Here is a 21,201-nt window from a genome sequence, read left to right on the forward strand (position 1 = left end):
GCTGCCAGCTCACAGATGTTGTTGATGATGATGATAAGGCTACAGTCCAACAATGGCTAGTTATGAATGGAAAGTCTCACAAGGCTGGGTGTCTCAGCTGGTCTACTGGGATCTCAAAGAAGGAATGACTATGCTGACGGAGGTGAGGGCCAGCAGTCGAAGAACCCCACCCACCAATTTTTTACTGAAATAATTTACACATTAAAAAACTAATTGTTAAGGATGCTCAATCATGCCACAAGGACATGTGCTCAACTATGTTCATAGCAGCTTTTTTTGATGGAGGTGGGTCATCTTTCTATCTGTTGTTTCATTGGTTAAGTAATAAAGAAACTGCCTTGGCCCCTTTAATAGGACAGAAAATTAGGTAGGTGGAGTAGACAGAACAGAATGCTGGGAGAAAGAAGCCGAGTCAGTGAGTCGCCATGATTCTCCCACTCCAGACAGACACAGGTTAAGATCTTTTCTGGTAAGCCAGCTCATGGTACTACACAGAATATTAGAAATGGGTTAGATCAATATGTAAGAGCTAGCCAATAAGAGGCTGGAACTAATGGGCCAGGCAGTGATTAAAAGAATACAGTTTCCGTGTAATTATTTTGGGGCATAAGCCATGCGGGCAGCCGGGTGCTAGGAACTTAGTCCGCCGCTCGTATTACAACATTTTTTGTCATAGCCAGAACCTGGAAACAACCTAAATGCCCCTGGACCAAAGAATGGATAAGGAAAATGTGGTACATTTACACAATGGAGTACTACACAGCAGAAAAAAATAACGGCATCTTGAATTTTGCAGGAAAATGGATGGAACTAGAAAACATTATTTTGAGTGAGGTAACCCAGACACAGAAAGACAGTTATCCCATGTACTCACTCATAGGTGGTTTTTAAACATAAAGCAAAGAAAGCCAGCCTACAAACCACAATCCCAGAGAACTTAGACAACAATGCGGACGCTAAGAGAGACTTACATAGATCTAATCTTCATGGGAGTAGAAACTGAAGGCAAAGGCGTAAATCACAAACAATCCCACACCAGTTTGGAATTATGATTATAGAATGGTTATTTATTTAAAGGGGAAAAAACTTACAGATCACCATTCCAGACAACAGTCCTCTGCGCAATCAGGAAGGGAGTCTAGTCGCCGGAAGCGGAGCAGGAAGTAAGAGAGCAGAGGGGGAAGTGGCCGCTTTTTTAAAGGGAGAGAGACCACATCCCAGTGGGCTGGTATCTCAGCGGCTATTGGCTGAAGGAGGGGAAGGAGCTCCCACAACAAGAAAGTTGAAAAAGACAAGATCTCCTGAGTAAATTGGGAGCATGGGGACCTTGGGGGAGAGCTGGAGGGAAAAGGGGGGAGGCAGGGAGGGGAGCAGAGAAAAATGTAGAGCTCAATAAATATCAATAAAAAATTAAAAACTAATTGTTTGAATTACACAGTTAAATAGACAATGTATATAACTCAGTCTTCATGGAGGTGCATATCTATAATCCTGGTACTTGAGAGGCAAAGACAGGAGGACTGCTCTGATCTAAACAGAGAATTTGGGGGCAGCCAGGGCTACAGATAAAGACTATGCCTTAAACAAACAAGCAAAAACACAACTCCAAAATTAAAAACATCAGTACATAATTCAGTAGTTCATTACATATACACAGTTGTTCTCCATCAGCACAATCTGAGTTTGGAACATCTCCATAACCACAGAAAGAAATTCAAGGACTAGGGATGTAGCTGGTGATGAAGCACCTGCCCGTCTTTACAGGCCCAGGCTGACACCAAATGCAAAGACACTCCATACTATCAGCAATCCCCAGTGAGCAATCATTGAACCACCCTGGCTTTACAGATCTGCCATGGGCTGGCACGATGGATCACCGAGTCTGATGACCCGATTTTAGCCCTGGTACCACAGGGAGGACGGGGAGGACGACTCCTGACAGTTGTCCTCTGTTCTGGAAACAAACAAGAGTAGGTTTGCCATTTCTGCAGATTATTCTCAGTAGCTAGGACAAACAAGACAATGTTGATCCCCAGCATGGATCAAACAGAAAAGTCTTTAGTGTTTTGCCTGGATATATGTAAGTGTGCTGTGTATATGCCTGGTGCCCTCATAGATCCGAAGAGGGCATCAGAATCCCTGGGATTGGAGTTACAGATGGTTATGAACCACCATATGGGTCCTGGGAATTGAACTTGGGTCCTCTGTAAGGGCAACAAGTGCTCTTAACCCCTGAGTCATCTTTCTAGTCCCTGATCTAGCAATTCTTAAGCCATACTTTAATTCTTGACACCTAGGTTCTGGAATTCACTAAAGACAATAACATTAATCACAATGAGCCAAATGAGACGCTTTCTCCAGGAAGTGCACTCTGTTCCTCAGCCGGAAACTTCTTACCTTATCTGGCGCGTTCTTGCTTAGCATTAAAGGAAAGACCCGCTCATGAAGCCAGTGCTTCCGACTGTTGCTGTTACAGCCGTACAGGAAGATATTGTTCTTGCGACTGTGCCCATGGAAATCACAATACAAGAGAACCTCTCTTTCTTCCAGAAGTCTATTGAGAAACAGACAAAGGATGCAGAGGACATCCAAACTCAAGAGATTAAATCACTCTCTACCTGTGGTCCCAGAATCAGTCAATGGTAAACCAGTTCTCCCATATCTGTTCACACAAGTGTGATTAGAAACTGGCATTGGTATTTTATCTGCTATGTGTTTGCCTATAGTGGAATGGAAGCTCTTTTAAGATGGGTGCTAGTATCCGACAGCTTCAAGCTGCTTCCACACAGGCTTGAAAAGTGCAAGCTAACTTATTACTTTATCTTCATTAGAAGCAAAATTTGGTGATATGAGGGGACTGGGATTCTGGAGTCAGAGATCCTATGTCCAAATAGTCACCCTGCTGCTTGTGAGCTCTGAGACCTTGCTTAAGTTATATCACAGTTTTGGAACTCAATTTCTTTATTGCATGCAGCAGAGGATATTGACCATGTGTTAGCCCGTAGGGCTGGTGGGAACATTGAAAGGACCAATGTGTAAAGTACTGATCATAGTATCTGTTACTTCCCACTTAAACACTGCTAGCTTCATCATGATTACAGTTTTATATGAATAGCAAAATTTCCCTGACCTTTTCCATCCAATTGTTTGACTTAAAAATGAAACAAGTGGCCGGGCATGGTGGAGCCCACCTTTAATTCTAGCACTCAGGAGGCAGAGGTAGGCAGATCTCTGAGTTCAAGGCTAGTCTGGTCTACAGAGTGCGTTTTAGGACAATCAGGGTTACACAGAGAAACTCTGTCTCAAAAAGAAAGAGGAGGAGGAAGAGGAAGAAGAGAAAGAAGTGAAGAAAAAGAAAGAAGGAGGAGGAGGAGGAGGGAAGGAAGGAAGAGAGAGAGAGAGAGAGAGAGAGAGAGAGAGAGAGAGAGAGAGAGAGAGGAGAGAGAGAGAACAATCCAGCATGGTGGCACAAGTCTTTAATCCCAGTAGAGGGAGACAAAGTCTGGTCTACATACTGAATTCCACACCAGGCCCTGCATCAAACACAGACATGAAATAGCTGGACTGGAGAGAGGGCTCGGTGGGAAAAGTGCTTCCTAGCAAACCCGAGGACGTGAGTTCAGATCCCATATAAATGCTGACCATGGTGGTGAGTGCCTAAAACCTCAACATGGAGAAGATGGTTGGAGAGGCCTACAGACCCCAGGGGCTCGCCAGCCGGTCGGTGCAGCCATTGATTCAGTGAGACGCTCTGTCTCACAAGATAAGATAAAATTGAGAACATAGCTCAATGACGGAGTGCTTGCCTTGCGTGAGTTAAGCCTTAAATTCAATTCCAGAGGGGTTGGGGGGCAAGTGAAATGGTTGATAAAGGAGGGACTAGCCCACTCTAGCATGTGGCTTTGGCAGGCCTTTCTCTCCTCCCCAGTTCCCTCTGTGTTGCTAAAAACCATTAGATTACATTTGTAGAGCTAGCTACCAAGCTAGCTATGTGGGGCCTGAGAAGGAACCCCTGCTATGTGGGGGGATCTCCTTCAGATATGCTGATGCATGCCTCATGTTCTTTTAAAGATCTGATGTGATTTAAATGTCTAAAAATGTACCCATAGTCCAAGACTCACCAAAGCCATACCAGACTCCTAAAACAAGAGACAAGACCATCCTCCTCATAGATAGGAGTAGCTGGTATTGAGGCTCATAGCATTCACAGAATCATCAACAAAGGGGTCTCACCTTTTGATCATATTCTTGGTGTACCAAATGCAAGGGAAAGAATCCTTAAGAACAGTTTTATAATGTCTGTTCAAGTCCCTTCCAGCCAGTGAACACCGGTAATTCCCCACAATCACTCCATCTGGATTTAGCATGGGAATCACTTTGAAGACAAAGATATCCCTGAGGAGCTGGGCATCTGGGGAGTTGCCAAGGATGAAGTCCAAAAATCCTCTCATGATCCAGGAGCCATTACTTTCTCCAGGGTGGACTCTGGCACTTAACACCACAGCTTTCTTTGTAGCTGCCTCTTGAGGGGTCCTGGATGGACTGGTGATGGTGAGCAAGTAGACCGTGTTCCCAGCTAGGCTCCTGCATAGAGCTCGGAGCTTGCAGAACTGAGACTGGATGGGGTTGTTTGCGATCGACAAGAGATAGCATTGCAAGTCAGTGTAAGTATACGGGTAAAAGTGTGCAAAGAAGCAAGTGTCCTGGTCATGCGGAAACTGAACGGTCCAGGTGAGGCAGTACAAGGGCTGCTGCCCATCATCCGTGTTGTTCTTGTAGTACTTGATTTCCTGTCCTTCTCTCCTCCAGCCAACATTGTAGGTGGCGGCATCCAGCTGAGAGTACAGAAGAGGTTTCATTCCCACCGCATACAGGCTCTTGGGCTTCAGCAAGTTCACAATGGTGAAGCGGTAGGTGACGTCTTTTCTGGTATTCTGAACTCTAAAGTAAAACCACTGGGTGTGTTTGTCTGTGTAGAGGTCAGTTCGCAAGGTGAGTTCGTACTCATAGATGCCTCTGCAATGAAAAGAAAAAAATGTTCTACACCCTATCACCTTCCCCTCAAAGCAAACCCAGGGCAGTATTGTTTTCTTCTTGTGAAGACGGACTGACAGCAGCTGCCTCCACAGCAATTGTGTCCTTTCTGGTTTACCCACTCCTCTGAGTCATATAAGAAACTGGCAAAACTTGCAAAAGGAAACTTTGTGTGGGATTGAGGAGAAAGTCTCCAGTCTCACTGTGAGCTGTACATACTTACAATCCAGACACTTGGGAGGCTGAGGTAGGAGGATCATAATTTGCAAGCCACCCTGGGCTATACAGAGATTTGAGGCTAGCCTGGGTTATCTAGGCTTTTTAAAGTTAGGGAAATCTTGTTTGAGCAAAGGGGTCAAGACCATGATGGTGATACCCACAGAAACAGCTGACCTGAGCTACTGAGAGCTCACTGACTCTGGACTGACAGTGGGAGAACCTGCATAGGAGCAAACTAGGTCAACTGAATGTGGGGGGCAGTTGTGAGGCTTGAGCAGGCTCTGGGGCCACTGGCAATGGGACCAGGATTTACCCCTAGTGCTTGAACTGGCGTCTAGGAGCACATTCTCTTTGGAGGGACACCTTGCTCAGCCTGGAGGTAAGGAGGAGGCCCTGGTCTTGCTGGAAGGAAGTGTCGGACTTTGTTGACTCCCCAGGGAAGTCTTACCCTTTCTGAGGAGTGGGTGAGGAGATGGGGTGGAGGGAAGGTGGAGGAAGCAGGAGGAGGGGAAGGAGTGGGAACAGGGATAGTCATGTAAAATGAGAAAAGATTGTATTTAAAAATTCTTATATATAAAAGAAAAAATAAATTATTCTTCCAATTTTTTTTTTAAAAGCCAAACAGACAGGTTTACTGCTGCATTGGATGTTTGGAGATTCTGCTAACTTATTGACATCTTTCCAAACATTGACTAGCAAGCTGCCCTCTGACCCACACAAATACTCACGCACACACACATGCTCGTGCAGCATGCCCTCTTCTTCAAAAGAGAATTTTTTTGTTTGTTTTTTGGGGACAGGGTTTCTCAGTGTAGCTTTGGAGTCTGCCCTGGAACCTGCTCTGTAGATCAGGCTGGCCTCGAACTCACAGAGATCCGCCTGCCTTGGCCTCCTGAGTGCTGGGATTAAAGGCGTGCGCCACCACTGCCTCGGCTGAGAAATTTTTTTTTTTTTTTTTGAGACAGGATTTCTCTGTAGCTTTTTTGAAGCCTGCCTATCTTGGAACTAACTCTTGTAGACCAGTCTGGCCTCGAACTCACGGAGATCCGCCTGCCTCTGCCTCCCAAGTGCTGGGATTAAAGGCGTGTGCCACCACTGCCTTGCTGAGAAATGTTTTTATTAAAGGACTAAGCATAGTCATGCACACATAGAATCCTAGCATTTGGAGCCTGAAGCAGGAGGATTGTAAGTTAAGGCCAGTCTCAGAGCTATAGCAAATCCTGTCCCAAAGATCAAAGAAATAAAGATGAAAAATGAATTCACAAAAGGAAATGTACAAGGCAAGGGAAAAAGATCCACCACACGAATAATTAAGAAAATGCATAGTGAAATAAGAAGTCAGCCTGGTCTACAGAGTGAGTTTCAGGACAGCAAGGGATGCACAAAGAAACCCGGTCTTGTGCTAGTAAAAATGTTAGAATTTTATATATCATTACTATTGTGTGTACTAGCAGGTATGTGCCATGGCAACTCTATGAAGGCCACAGGCCGACTTTGTGGAACTGGTTCTCTCCTTCCGCCTTTACATGGGGTCCAGGGATTGAGCTCAGGTTGTCAAGCATGAGGTGCGCATGACTTTGCCCTGCGTCCTCTTGCAGGTCCGTTTATAGAACTTTTACATAAGCTCTTCCTTCTTCTGTGAGCAGAAGAAATAACCTAGTGTTTCATTCTGGGGAAATTAGTCATAATTATTCCATTCTTCTTCGTCCCTTTAGCAAGTCTTCGACCGCTCTTTCTCAAACATTCTGCATTCCTGAGAGCCCCCTATAGCGCCCTCGCAGCCACTGCAGCCGCACCTTCCAGACTCCGTCACTTACACTCTGACGGCTTTCTGCAGATTCCCGCTCTCAAACCTTGATTCGAACAACAGGGTATTATCTTCTGGCCCTTGCAACGTAACAGCAAGTTCCTTGATAATCCCTCGTTTGCCTCCTATTCTGGAACTGGTGAAGTAGGCACCGTCTGTGGGTACTGCCGATGAGAAAGACACCATTAGGTGGCGTTCACTCAGAATTCATTTATTCAGCAAGTCTTCACTGAGCCCTCCCAACCCCATAAATAGTCAATGGATTATTTATTGTCCTCACTACCACCCTTAGTTTTACTGACGTTAGATATTTTTACGTACAGCGGTAGTGGTTGAACACAGGGCCTCACCCTGCCAGGCCAGTAATCTACCAATTAAACTTCATCTATAGCAGAGGTCCTTAGTTTTCAACATTTCATCACTCCTAAGTTTTTCATTTACTTATTTGTTTTAATTTTTGCTGTTGTTTGTTTGGTTGGTTGGTTTTCGAGACAGGGTTTCTCTGTGCAGCCAGCAGCTCTGGCTGTCCTGGAACTCGCTGTGTAGCCCAGGCTGGCCTTGAAGTTGCTGTAGACCAGGCTGGCCTCGACTCACAGAGAGTTTCCTGCTCTGCTCCTGTTGGTATCAAAGGCAAGCGCCACACCAGGCCCGACTTTCAATTTTTCTTTTGTATTCAGAATAGTGGAGGGTATGCTTAAGCGTCTGTACCTCCGTGCTGTCTACTGTGGTGCTGTGATGGACCCCAGGGTCTGGAGACGGCTGAGCAAGCACTTTCCCGTCAAGATCTAGTCCCAGCCCAGTCTCCGCAAGTTCTGCAGTTACTGTTGATAAGGTGCTTAGATGTGCACAGTGTCAGAGATCTCTCTTTGTTGCACAGGGCTTTTAGTGCTGTGTCCTCAAGAGCCCACCTCATTGCTCCTTCCATATTTTTGTTAACATGATGAAAATTTATTTTCTCACTTGTCATGACCTTGTAATTTAAAACATTTTTAATATATATACTTCATAAAATCCTGCCTTTCTTATGAAGATCACAATGATAAACAATTTTACTATACTTTCATAATGTTTATTATATTCATATATAATATTATAATAGTCATTATATAGTTCAGATGTTAACCTCACCAGTTGCCAAGATACTGCTATCAAATATGTTGACATTGGGGGGCTGGAGAGATGGCCCAGTGGTTAAGAACACTGACTGCTCTTCCAGAGGACCTGGGTTCAATTCCCAGCACCCACATGGCAGCTCACAACACCTTCACACCAATGCACATAAAATAAAGTTAAATAAACCATAAAAATTAAAAAAAACAAACCCACCCAAAAAAAGTATGTTGACCCTGGAGCATTAACCAAACAGTAGTGTTTGGAAGGAATCTGACTTTTTTAGATTTATTTTTTATTCATTTGTAGGTGCATGTCACATAAGTGCAAGTAGCCATGGAGACCAGAAGAGGGCATTCGATTCCCTGGAGTGGGAGTTCCAGGAGGTTGTGAGCCACCTGTTGTGATGATGGCAACCAAACTCAGGTCCTCTTGAAGAGCAGCAAGGGCTCTTACTGCTGAGTTATCTCTCTGGCCTCAGGAATATATACATATTTAATCATACAGTCATATACATATGTAGTCATGTATGTAGTCCTGGCTGGTCTGGGTCGGTCTACGTAAAGCAGGCTAGCCTTGAACTCACAGAGCTCTGCCTGCCGCGGCCTCCTGAGTGCTGGATCTGCACCACCATGCCCAGCCTCAGGGAGGACTTTTGTTTCCATATCCAATCTTGTCACTGTAGAGTTTAGCTAGGGGGCTGGAGAGATGGCTCAGAGGTTAAGAGCCTGCTCTTCCAAAGGTCCTGAGTTCAAGTCCCAGCAACCACATGGTGGCTCAGAACCATCTGTAATGGGGTCTGGTGCCCTCTTCTGGCCTGCAGGCATACACACAGACAGAATATTGTATACATAATAAATAAATAAATATTTAAAAAAATAGAGTTTAGCTAGCGGCTGGAGAAACAACTCTAACAAATGTGCATATAAAGAAGCCATCAGAAGAAAATAAGCGCACAGGAAGAAGGAGAGGAACCAAAAGCTGCGTGGCTCCTGAGTTCAGCTTTTCATTGGAACTGCAAAGTGCAGCTCAGAAAACAGATGCCATTCATAGAGATTTCATTATTTTGTTTAATATTTCAAAGTAACATTTAAGGTGGTCTAACTTCTGTAACACAGTAACATTTGTCAAAAAAGGCATGGTAGCACACCTATAACCAATCCAGCACTTGGGTGGCAGGGGCAGGTAGGGGGACCTCAGTGAGTTCAAGACCAGATTAGTCTACAATATTGAGTTTCAGGCTAGCCAGGGCTACACTGAAGGACCCTGTCTCAAAAATAAATAAATAAATAAATGAAAGCAAAAAAGGAAAAGAAAATGTATCATCACTTAAAAAAGAATTATGGAAGCTGGGCAGAAGTGACAGATGTTTAATCCCAGCACTCAGGAGGAGGTAGAAGCAGGCAGATCTCTGTTTGAGGCCAGCCTGGTCTACAGAGAGAGTTCCAGAACAGCCAGGGCTACACAGGGAGCCCTGTCTCAGAAACAAACAAACAAACAAACAAACGAAGAAACAAACCCCCCAAAATTTAAAAACAAATAAAGAACTATTGAAAAGCTGGGAAGATGGCTCAGTGGCTAAGAGCACTGGCTGCTCATCCAGAGGAGCTGGACTTAGTTTCCAGCACACACATGACAGTTCAGATTACGTCTAACTCCAGTTTCAGGGTGTTCATGCAGGAAAAAGCCATACACATAAAGTAATATTTAAAAGTATTTAGAAATAAGCTATTGGTATTGACTGGGTGGTTGTGGCACACACCTTTAACCCCAGCACTCAGGGAGCTGGGTGGAATCAGAGGCAGATGGATCTCTGTGAGTTCGAGGCCAGCCTGGTGTACAGAGATAGTTCCAGGATAGGCTCCAAGGCTACCGAGAAACTGTGCCTGGAAAAACAAATTAACAGATAGATAGATAGATAGATAGATAGATAGATAGATAGATAGATAGATAGATAGATGATAGATAGATAGATTGATAGATAGATGATAGATAGATAGATAGATGATAGATTGATAGATAGATAGATAGATAGATAGATAGATAGATAGATAGATAGATAGATAGATAGATAGATGATGGACGGATGGATAGATGAATAAATAGACTATTGAAAATGTCCAGGTGATCAGTCATGACTATCAAGGTCTCCATACAGGCAAAGATAGATTGTTTATCATTCAGGTGTCAATTCTTGAAATCACTATTAGGGTCAGTGAGATGGTTCAAAAGCAAAGGAACTTGCCATCGAGCCTGACGACCTGAGCTCAGACCCTGGCTTCCACAAGGTAGAAGGACAGAGGTGACTTTCAGAATTTGTCCTCTGACCTCTATCTGCATGTGCTGTGTTGTGCCTCTTTCCATAAACCCTCCTTATTCATAAAAAAATGATCGTTATAAAAAAAGGGTATAAGATTATTTTTAGGACTGGCAAGATGGCTCAGTGGGTAGAGGAGCTTAGCCTGGTGACTCCAGTTTTCTCCTTGGGACCCACACAAAGGTGCAGGAGGACTGACTTAAGCTGTCCTCAGACTTCCAAACGTGCAACATGGTACGTGGCCCATAAACACACAGACACAGAAATACATTTTTAAAAAATTAAAATCACTTCTCTTGTACACACTAAGCTTACTGTAATTTTATCCTAGTCAATCACCCATTGTTCAGTGCAGTGACTGACAGTGCCTGAATCTAACTGATGGTCAGTGCAGTAACGGTACCTGAATCTAACTGGTAGACAACTGTGCCTTGCTCTTCCCCCACAACCTCGGGCATCTTCTCGTCTCCTGTAGGTTGATAGAAGTATTCTGGCTGAGGTGGAACCCACTCTGAAAGATATTTACAAAAGTACAGAATAAGGAATGATATACAGGGCGCAATCAAAATTAAGATAAAATTATAATTACTTTGTTGCAGCCCGTGAGTCCAGCTCCCAGGACTGCACCCAGGATAGTGAAAGGAATGCCTTCTCAGAACAGCGGGGTCTGAGGGCAAATAAGGAAATGCATGCGCTCTGACCTTAAACAGAGAGGAACAAGCACACACTTTCCTGATGGCAACCTTCTTTTTGGCTTCATCTTAAATGAGCTCTTTCTTGACCGTCTCTCTACAGTTACATCTCTTTACATACGGCTACACACCACTTCTCTCTCCGGCTCTCATACTTCTCCCTCTGTACAGTAAGGTCCGCCTCCTTTTCAACTCTCTCTTGATGGAGGAGTTAATTTCATTGGTTAAATAAAGAAACTGCCTTAGCCCTTTAATAGGACAGAAAATTAGGTAGGCGGAGTAGACAGAACAGGATGCTGGGAGAAAGAAGCCGAGTCAGTGAGTCGCCATGATTCTCCCACTCCAGACAGACGCAGGTTAAGATCTTTCCTGGTAAGCCAGCTCGTGGTGCTACATAGAATATTAGAAATGGGTTAGATCAATATGTAAGAGCTAGCCGATAAGAGGTTAGAACTAATGAGCCAGGAAGTGTTCAAAAGAATACAGTTTCCGTGTAATTATTTCGGGTATAAAGCTAGCCATGTAGGCGGCCGGGTGCCGGGGATGCAGCCCCGCCGCTCTTATTACAACACTCTCTCTCTCTGTCTGTCTCTGTCTGTCTCTGTCTCTCTATGTCTCTCTCTCACACACACACACACACACACTCACACACACACACAGTGACCACACACATTCTCTCTCACACACCACACACTCACATACACAGAAACCACACACACTATCTCTCATACATACACACGCATGCATGCACACACACTCTCTCACCCCCCACACACAGACCACACACACACTCTCCCACACACACTCACACACATGCGCACAGAGCACACACATACACTCTCACACACACGCTCACTCACACAATGCACGCACGCACACACACTCTCTCACACATCACACACACACAGACCACACATACACACTCTCTCACGCACGCACACACGCATGCATGCACACACACTCTCTCAAACCACACCCTCACACACACATACACACAGACCACACACACAGTCTCACACACACTCACACACATGCATACACGCATGCACGCATGTGCACACACTCTCTCACACCACACACTCACACACACATGCATGCACGTGCATGCACACACTCTCTCACACTCACATACGCATGCACGCACACACATGCACACTTGCATGCACACACACTCTCTCACACCACACACATGCACGCACACACGCAAACGTGCACACACACACATGCACGTCTCTCCTACTTCTCCTTTTTATAGCAAAGCCTCTGGACAGATATGAATCACATTTTCAGTGTCACGCAGCACTTCCTAAGTAAATAATAAGAATCAGAGCCAAGAGGCTGGAGAGATGGCTCAGCGGTTAAGAGCATTGCCTGCTTTTCCAAAGGTCCTGAGTTCAATTCCCAGCAACCACATGGTGGCTCACAACCATCTATAATGGGGTCTGGTGCCCTCTTCTGGCCTGCAGGCATACACACAAACAGAATATTGTATACATAATAAATAATAAATAAATAAATATTAAAAAAAAAAAAAAGAATCAGAGCCAAACCGATCCCACAGTTTCTCTCAGGCAAAGGAGGTTGCGCTGACCGGCCAGTGAGTATGACCATGCACGTAGCTCTAAGTGGTCCGGGTTCCCAGGCAGAAAGTGACATTCAGGACTTACACAATAAACTGTTGGTTGGAGGTTGGGAGTACGTGCAGAAAGTCCATTGATGAGAAAATTGTGTCTACTAATGTGGCTTCAAGCCTGACCTTGATTCAGCAATAAACACCTGGGAAACCGACCTTGCGTATTCATCTCCAGAGGCAACCAGATTACTCTGACTTTGTTTTGTGACTGAGAATGCTATTACTTTCCTATGTCAGACTGAGTAATGAAAATCCTGCATTATTACTATTTATCAGAATTATTCAATTAAGCAGAAATCATCTTCCTGACCATTCACAGCTGTATGTGCCCATTAGATGGAATACATACATGAGATAAACACACAAGCAGGGGAGAAATACTCAAAACTGTTATTTTTAGGGAGAACTCATGATAGCACATGACAGAATTACAGGCAGAGACAAACAGTTATCTATATTCACAGTCATCTCCAACTGGGGCTCCCCATCAGAGTTATTTGTCTGGTGGGTCCATCTGTTGAGCACTAGTTGTCACCTGCTGTATACTCTTAATGGCCTTCAGCATTATTTTAATGACTAATGTTGCTCAATCCAACCTAATTCTCATTGCCAGTTTCCAGCCTGTTTATAAATCACCACCTTCTTCCCACAACAACTAGAGCATGTGCCTAGCATGGCAGGGTCAGACTGTGACCACAGCACTGGATACAGACACAGTAAAATCATTTTTTTTTTTTGAGACAGGGTTTCTCCGTAGCTTTTGGTTCCTGTCCTGGAACTAACTCTTGTAGACCAGGTTGGCCTCCAGTAAAATCATTTAAAGGGTGTGTGCGTGTGTTTGTGTGTTTGCGTGTGTTTGCGTGTGCGCGTGTGTTTGTGTGTGCGTGTGTTTGTGTGTGTGCATGTGTGTGCGCGTGTGTTTGTTTGTGTGTGCGTGTGTGTGCGTGTTTGTGTGTGTGTGTGTGCGTGTGTGTGTTTCTGTGTGTGTTTACAGGAGCTCTGAGAATAGCTTTCAGGAGTTTGTTCTCATCTCCTGCATGTTTAAGACGGTGTCCCTGGCTTCTTCTCTCGGACTGTGTATTCAAGGCTAGACCTCAAGCTTCTCTTGGACTATGTATTCAAGGCTAGACCTCAAGCTTTCAAACAGCTCTGTCTCTGTCTCCTAGGAGTGCTGGGATTACAGATGTCTGCCACCATACCGAACTTCTTACAAGATTCTGGGGTTCAAACTCAGCTTATTGGGATTATTTGGTTAGCCATTTCCCTTTCCCCCAATCATAAATTTTAAATAGAAAACTTAAAATATGCCAGAAAGGTCAATATAAATGCTGCAACGTGACCCTGTGTTTCCTGGAAGAAAGGGAACTGTGTTCAGATGTGTGTGTGCCAAGTATGCGGGTGCCTATGGAGGGCAGAGGATCCCTTGGAATCAGGAGTTCCAGGTAGCTGTGAGCCAGACCTGAACTTGGATCCTCTGGAAGAGAATCAGGAGCTCTACGCTAGATAGTTTTATGTGAGCTTGACACAAACTGAAGTCATCTGGGAAGAGAGAACCTCCGTTGAGAAAACGCCTCCATAACGTCTGTCTGTAGGCAACCATTGTGGGCAACCATTAGTGATGGTGGGGGAGGGTCCAGCCTCATTGAGCTGCTGGTCCTGAGGTGTAAGAAAGCAGGCTGAGCAAGTCATAAGGAGCAAGCTGGTGAGCAGCTCCCCTCCACGGCCTCCAGCCTCCTGTCCTGACTTCTTTGATGATGAAGATTGACGTAGAAGTGTAAGCTGACTGAGCTCTTTCCTCCCCAACTTGCTTTTAGTCATGACTAAAACAAGCCCTTAACCACTGACCCATCTCCCCAGTATCAGAAACACAGTTTCTACTACTAAACATACTAAAAAAATAAAATTCTGTCATAAAACAAAGGAAAAGTACATCCTTTGTTTCAGAGAAAATAAAGTTTGGTCAGCAATAAATTTAAGTGTTGGCAGTTTTGTCTTTTTGTATGTATTTTTTTTTTTTTTGAGGAAGAATCTCTCTACATTGTTCTTAATGTCCTGGAACACACTCTGTAGTCCATGCTGTCCTTGAACACACAGAGATCTGCCGGCCTCTGCTGAAATTGAAATGAAAGGCTTAGGCTGGGCAGTGGTGGTGCTCGCCTTTAATCCCAGCACTCTCTTTGAGTTCAAGGACAGCATGGTCTACAAGAGCTAGTTCCAGGACAGGTTCCAAAGCTACAGAGAAACCCTGTCTCCAAAAGAGAGAGAGAGAGAGAGAAAGAAAATGTGGTTTTGGGGGGGAGGGTTGAAGGTGGGAGGGGAGCAGAGAAAAATGTAAAGCTCAATAAAAATCAATTAAAAAAAAAAGAAACAAAAAGCTTGTACCACCGCTCCCAGCATTAAAATGTCATTTTAATAGTAGTCACTGTAAAAGCCATGGACATAATGGACATAGAAGGAAAGAACTTGGTAAAAGACAATGTCAATTTCGTCTCTTTAAGGTGGTAAGAGGTGATGAGGTTTTTGTAATTCAGTTTTCAATTAATTTTTATTTTATGTGTATGGCGTTTTTACTGCATATCTTTACGTGTGCCACATGCATGCTTGGTGCCCTAGGAGGGCAGAAGATGGTGTCAGACCTCCTGGTACTGAAATTACAATTGGTTGTGAACTATGGCATGGGTGCTGGAATTCAACCCAGGTCCCTGGGAAAAGCAGCCAGTAGCTGGGCCAGGTCTGTTTTCCAGGTTGCTGTGTGCTGTGTAAGCATCCATGGTACCAGAACATAGTTTTTACTATTAACTTTATTTTGAGTCCACTACAACTTTTTATGAGGATGGCAGAGTTGGGCTTCATGGTTGTTTATTTCTTTTGTTTTGTTTTCCTGGTGCTATAGATGGAACTCAGGCCTTTGTTCACTAGACAGAGCTACATAGTGAGACCCTGCCTTGGAAAAAAATATGCAAAAGACTGCATACCAAGAGCTCACAGATAGGACCACTTACATCACAGAGTCCACAGGCCACGAGTGGAGCTCAGTGACAGAATACTACTGACAAAGGCCTGGAAAACAGGCATAAGAATTGATATATTTGGCCTATGTCCAAATTCCCAATTATTGTTTATAAATGTTTGTTTACATTTAAAGGGGGATATGCTGTAGAGATGAATACTTTTCATTGGTATGGATCTTGGCTTATTGATACAAATTTAAGGCTGATTTTGTTATATGTATATTTCTGCTCTTAATTAAGGTATTGTGTTTGTGCAGCTCATTTAAAATGTAATGTATAATTAAGACATACAGGTTAATAGATAATCATATATAACAGTCAAGCTTATAGTCAGTTAGGTTTTCTAGATATACAGAGATATGTTTCAGATAGACAGTTATTCTTCAAACCTTTCAAAGATTAACAGAATATGACATTTAAAATGTTTTAAGAACTTAGACTTTTCTCAACAATGAGACATTATCTGTACCTGGAAGCACCAATCTACTTCAAAAGGAAGATGGGCATCAAACAAAGAGGCTCCTTATGGAGTTGGTTAGCCATTTGGGCAAAAAACTGCTCTTACATGGACTGCTTGTGGTATGCTGTAAAAACTGGACATGTAGGACCCATAGAAAAATCACTGCTGAACTTGCCTAAAGGTGAGACAATCCTTCAGGGTTTCTGCTTCATGAAAGAACTGTCAGACATTTTCCAGGACACAGAAGAAAGCAACTGATAAACTTTGCCAGTGCAAGGCATAAGAGATCATCAAATTTCTTACTTCATGGAAAAGTCTGCCAGATACTATGGGCCTGTGGGCTGAAGGTGGATGCCCCAATGGTACAAATGAACTGCGAGTGACTGTCCAGGCAACAAGATGTCTCTGTCAATTCTAGGATTTTGGAAGTTGCTTACAATACACTTCCTCTTTATTTAGGTAATATTATATCCTTCTGGAGTCTTTGATGGGGTTGAAATAAGATAGTTATAATTATAAAAGATAAATTAGATATAAAACTTTAGATTCACAAAGATAGGATAGATGATAGAGTATTTTCCTTAATTTGTCAAATGTAAATGGACTAAATATTATAACTATAATTCTTGTTGATACATGTTTTGTTAAATGTAATTTTACTATGTTAAAGTTAAAATTTTTCTTTTCATTCAGACAGAAAAGGGGAGGTGATGTGGGGGATTCCCCTCTGTATACCATTGGTTAATGAAGAAGCTGCTTTGGGCCTATGGCAGGGCATGATATAGCCAGGCGGAAAATGTGATACATGTACAGAGAAGTCACGTAGCTGACGAAGGAGACAGATGCCTGGGAACCTTACTGGCAAACCACAAGCCTTGTGGTAAAATACAAAATAATAGAAATGGGTTAACTTAAGATATAAAAGCTAGCTAAAAAGACACCTAAGCTATTGGTATTCTGTGTGATTATTTCAGGTCTGGGTGGCCGGGATATTAACAAATGGATCTCTGACTACAGGCCTCTAAGAAGCTGTCTTCCCACTCCTAAAAACAGAAGCATTCCAGTTTATGCTCTAGTGCGTTTACAGAGGGAGACTCTGCTTTGTCTTCCGTGTCAGCCTGAAAGACTCAATTCTAAGGGCTAGAGAGCCGTCTCCACCGGTGAAGCATGAGGACCTGGGCTTGATCCCCTCACACAACACTGAGAAGCTGGAAGGGAAGCCCTAACACACAACGCTGCCGAGGCTGAGATGGGCGGGTGGGTCTGGGGAACTATCTGGCTGTCAGACTCACGTGAGAGCCATCAAGGTAGATGACTCCCGAGGAATAAGGCTGATCTCGGGCTTCTACACACACATAAAACATGTCCACGTGCATTTATGTACACACGTGACTTTACATTCTATAGCCTTGTAATAAAGTAAGATAAAGAACCAGAGACAAACACAAGTTGTATTACCAATATGATGAATGTTTTCCTTGATGACCTCACACTCTATCGGCCACCTTGGAGCCTGCAGTGGCCCTCGGCTAGAGAAAAATGAGAAGAGCTCTCGGGGTTCTCGAAGACGCGGGTTCACTTCATCCAGTTCATCACAAAGAAGCTGCCTGCTCCTAAGAAGTGGTGAACTCAGCATAAGTGAATCTGCCAAAAGGAAGAAGAAATAAATGAACAACTTTCTCTTCACCTCGAGAGCTTTACTGCCCTTCTACAGCAATCAGATGATGTTAAACTGTGTATGAAGACATTAGCACTCTGGGTGTGGTAGTGCACATCTTTATCCCAGTTCTGCGAGTTCAAGGACAGCCTGGAGTTCCAGGCTAGCCAGGACTATATAGTAAGATACTGTTGTACCACCACTCCTACCAACAAAAAGGTTAAAAAAAAATAGACTATGATGACAGATAAAATTTTAAACTACTAAGTTAAAATTCTGTATAATCGAGATTTTTAAAAATCAAGTTAATGGGTCCAAGGTCTCTCAACAGTGGGCTACATAATACTCAACATTTTGTGTTCATTCAGGTGATGAAAGAGGACTTTAATTCTCCTATCGGCATTATGGGGGAAAGCACAAAAAACTTAATTACCTAGAGAAAGAAGCACAGACCTAAATGCAATCTCTAGAACACAGGCAAGACTGTGGAGCATGGTGACCGACGTTTGTGGACATTTCTGAGGACAGCACCCAACGTTGTCCTCTAGCCCCTCCCCACTTTAACTGAGGATTACCAATTACCAGTTGGTACACTGCTCGCTATGCAAGGATGAGAGTGTGAATTCAGATGTTCAGAACCCACGTAAGAAACAGGCATGGAGATGCACATCTGTAATCCCAGTTTGGGGACGTCAGAGGAATGTAGGTCACCAAAGCTCACCGACCAGACAGTGCAGCCAATCAGTGAGTTTCAAGTTCAGTAAAAATAAGGTTGAGAGGGACTGGAGAGATGTCTCAGAGGTTAAGAGCACCAACTGCTCTTCCAGAGGTCCTGAGTTCAATTCTCAGTCTGCACCCATATGGTGGCTCACACCATCTGTAGTGAGATCTGGTGCCCTCTTCTGTCATACTGGTAAACGTGCAGACAGAACACTATACATAATAAATAAATAAATAAATAAATAAATAAATAAATAAATAAATCTTAAAAACAAAACAAAAAACTTTTAGTAGCCAGGCAGAGGTGGCCACACCTTTAATCCCAGCACTCGGGAGGCAGAAGCAGGCAGATCTCTGTGAGTTTGAGGCCAGCCTGGTCTACAGAGTGAGTTTCAGGACAGCTTCTCTGTGCCAAGGATGTACAGAGAAACCCTATCAAGAAAGAAAGAAAGAAAGAAAGAAAGAAAGAAAGAAAGAAAGAAAGAAAGAAAGAAAGAAAGAGACAGACAGAAAGGAAGGAAGACAGAAAGGAAGGAAGGAAGGAAGGAAGGAAGGAAGGAAGGAAGGAAGGAAGAAAGAAAGAAAGAAAGAAAGAAAGAAAGAAAGAAAGAAAGAAAGAAAAGAAAAAGAAAACCATAGTTAAGCAACCGACAAACTGGATTTCAGGTCCATGCTGTACTCATCTGAAGTCCGATACCTCTGCTCACAGCACCTCTCTGCGTGTGCCCCGTTGAAGACAAACAGGTAGGCCCTAGAAAGAAGGAGGCACCATTTGTTTATTTTGTGCCCGCTGTCTCCCATCTCCTTTTACTTTTCATCTCCACACTGGACCCCTGAATCTCTATATAAATCTTTACCCAATAATTAATAAACGAGAAAATAAACATCTGAAAAGACGGCAGCACGAAAATAAAAGAAAGCCAGAGGTGGGGGGTGACTGGGGAGTAAGAGCTTGCTGCTCTTGTATGAACTGCGGTTCAGCCCCCAGCACGTCAGTTGAGTTTTCAGTAATTCCAGCGCTGGTGTCAAGGGCACACATGTGCACATACACACACAACATACACATATACATAACTTAAAAATAATAAACATAAAACCTTTTGTTTGTCTTTTGAGACAGGGTTTCTCTGTGTAGTTCTGCTGTCCTAGAACTTGTTCTGTAGACCAGGATGACCATTGTAACTCACAGAGATCCCCCTGCCTCTGCTTCCCAAGTGCTGGGATTAAAGGTGTGCACCACCACTGCCTGACAAAATTAAAATCTTTTTAAAAGATTTATGTTGGGTGTAGTGGGGAATGCCTTTAGTTCCAGCATTTGGGATGCAGAGGAAGGCAATTTTCTGTGAGTTTAAGGCCAGAGATACATAGTGAGACATTATCTTAAAAGTATTATATATATATATAAAATAGTACATACATATAATCCTATAATGTACCCAGGAGATAGAAGTAGGAGGATCAGGGTATCCTAAACCAGCCAAGGCTACATAGCAGGACCCTGTCTCAAAAAGTCAAAAGCTGGAGATATAGCTGTTGCCTGCCATGCAGAAGACCCTGAGTTTGATCCCTAACATGTGTGTATGTGTGTGCTTGTATGGAATATTTTAAGATATATATATATATATATATACATATATATGTATATATATATATATATGATCATTACATCATTGTTTTCAAATCATGGGAAAGGCAAAAGTTACCAAGGCAATCATCAAAAAGGAAGGTAAAATAATTATGGCACGTTAATGAGAAGTAATACTAACAGTATCTTTAAAAAGAGTGACATAGCTGGTTGTGGTGGCACACACCGGTAGGATTTGCTGAAGGAGGCAGAGGCAGGAGGATCATGAGTTCGAGGCCAGCCTGGGCTTTAAGAAAAAAAAAGAGTGAAGTAGAAGTTGGGACTCAAACTCACAGAACTTGCCTTCTCTGCCTTTCAAATGCTGGAACTTAAGGAATTCCCCACTACACCCAACATAAATCTTTTAAAAAAGATTTTATTTTTGCCAGGCGGTGGTGGTGCACACCTTTAATCCTAGCACTTGGGAGGCAGAGGCAGGCAGATCTCTGTGAGTTCCAGAGGTATGCACTTGTGATTCTAGAAACAAATTTAAACTTTTGTTCTAAAAATGTTTAGCATTATATTCTATGCCTTTGAATTTGTTTTGATCAAAATTTTTAAATAAAAAGAGAGATATAGTTATATTTGTATGTTAAAAAAGGACATTACTATGCTCAAAATAGATTTGGAGAAGGTAATTGGAACAAGAGAAGAAATTGGGAGGTCAATGAGAAAGCTAATGATGGTGGTTTGAACTGGGTGTGGTTTCTTAATGTTTGGGGTATTAAGAAGGTAATTACTTTGTTCTTTGCATCTTGGTAAAGAGGCCTTTTGCCTTCCCCCTCCTTTCTAGATTGAGGTATATAAAGGCTATGAGAGATAAATACGAGGCGAATCTCAGTATTTCCTGGATGCCCTCACGACTGTTGTCTATCTCTTCTTAATCTTCAGCCTTCCCTCCAAGCATGGATGAGTAG

The 21,201-nt window shown here is 43.2% G+C and overlaps 1 protein-coding gene across 2 annotated transcripts in view; it reads right to left on the reverse strand.

The window, feature by feature from the left end:
• Window positions 1-21,201, reverse strand: part of Agbl2 (AGBL carboxypeptidase 2) — a 54,075-nt gene that overhangs the window by 27,369 nt on the left and 5,505 nt on the right. For both annotated transcript variants that reach the window (XM_057781022.1, XM_057781023.1), the window contains exons 5-10: window positions 19,358-19,411; window positions 17,742-17,927; window positions 10,891-10,998; window positions 7,071-7,224; window positions 4,234-5,016; window positions 2,398-2,554 (exon numbers count right to left, since the gene is read on the reverse strand). In XM_057781022.1, the coding sequence (XP_057637005.1) occupies window positions 2,398-2,554; window positions 4,234-5,016; window positions 7,071-7,224; window positions 10,891-10,998; window positions 17,742-17,927; window positions 19,358-19,411 (1,442 nt within the window). The remainder of the gene's footprint in view (window positions 1-2,397; window positions 2,555-4,233; window positions 5,017-7,070; window positions 7,225-10,890; window positions 10,999-17,741; window positions 17,928-19,357; window positions 19,412-21,201) is intronic.

This window comes from Chionomys nivalis, chromosome 9, assembly GCF_950005125.1.
Source record: "Chionomys nivalis chromosome 9, mChiNiv1.1, whole genome shotgun sequence".
Classification (NCBI taxonomy): domain Eukaryota; kingdom Metazoa; phylum Chordata; class Mammalia; order Rodentia; family Cricetidae; genus Chionomys; species Chionomys nivalis.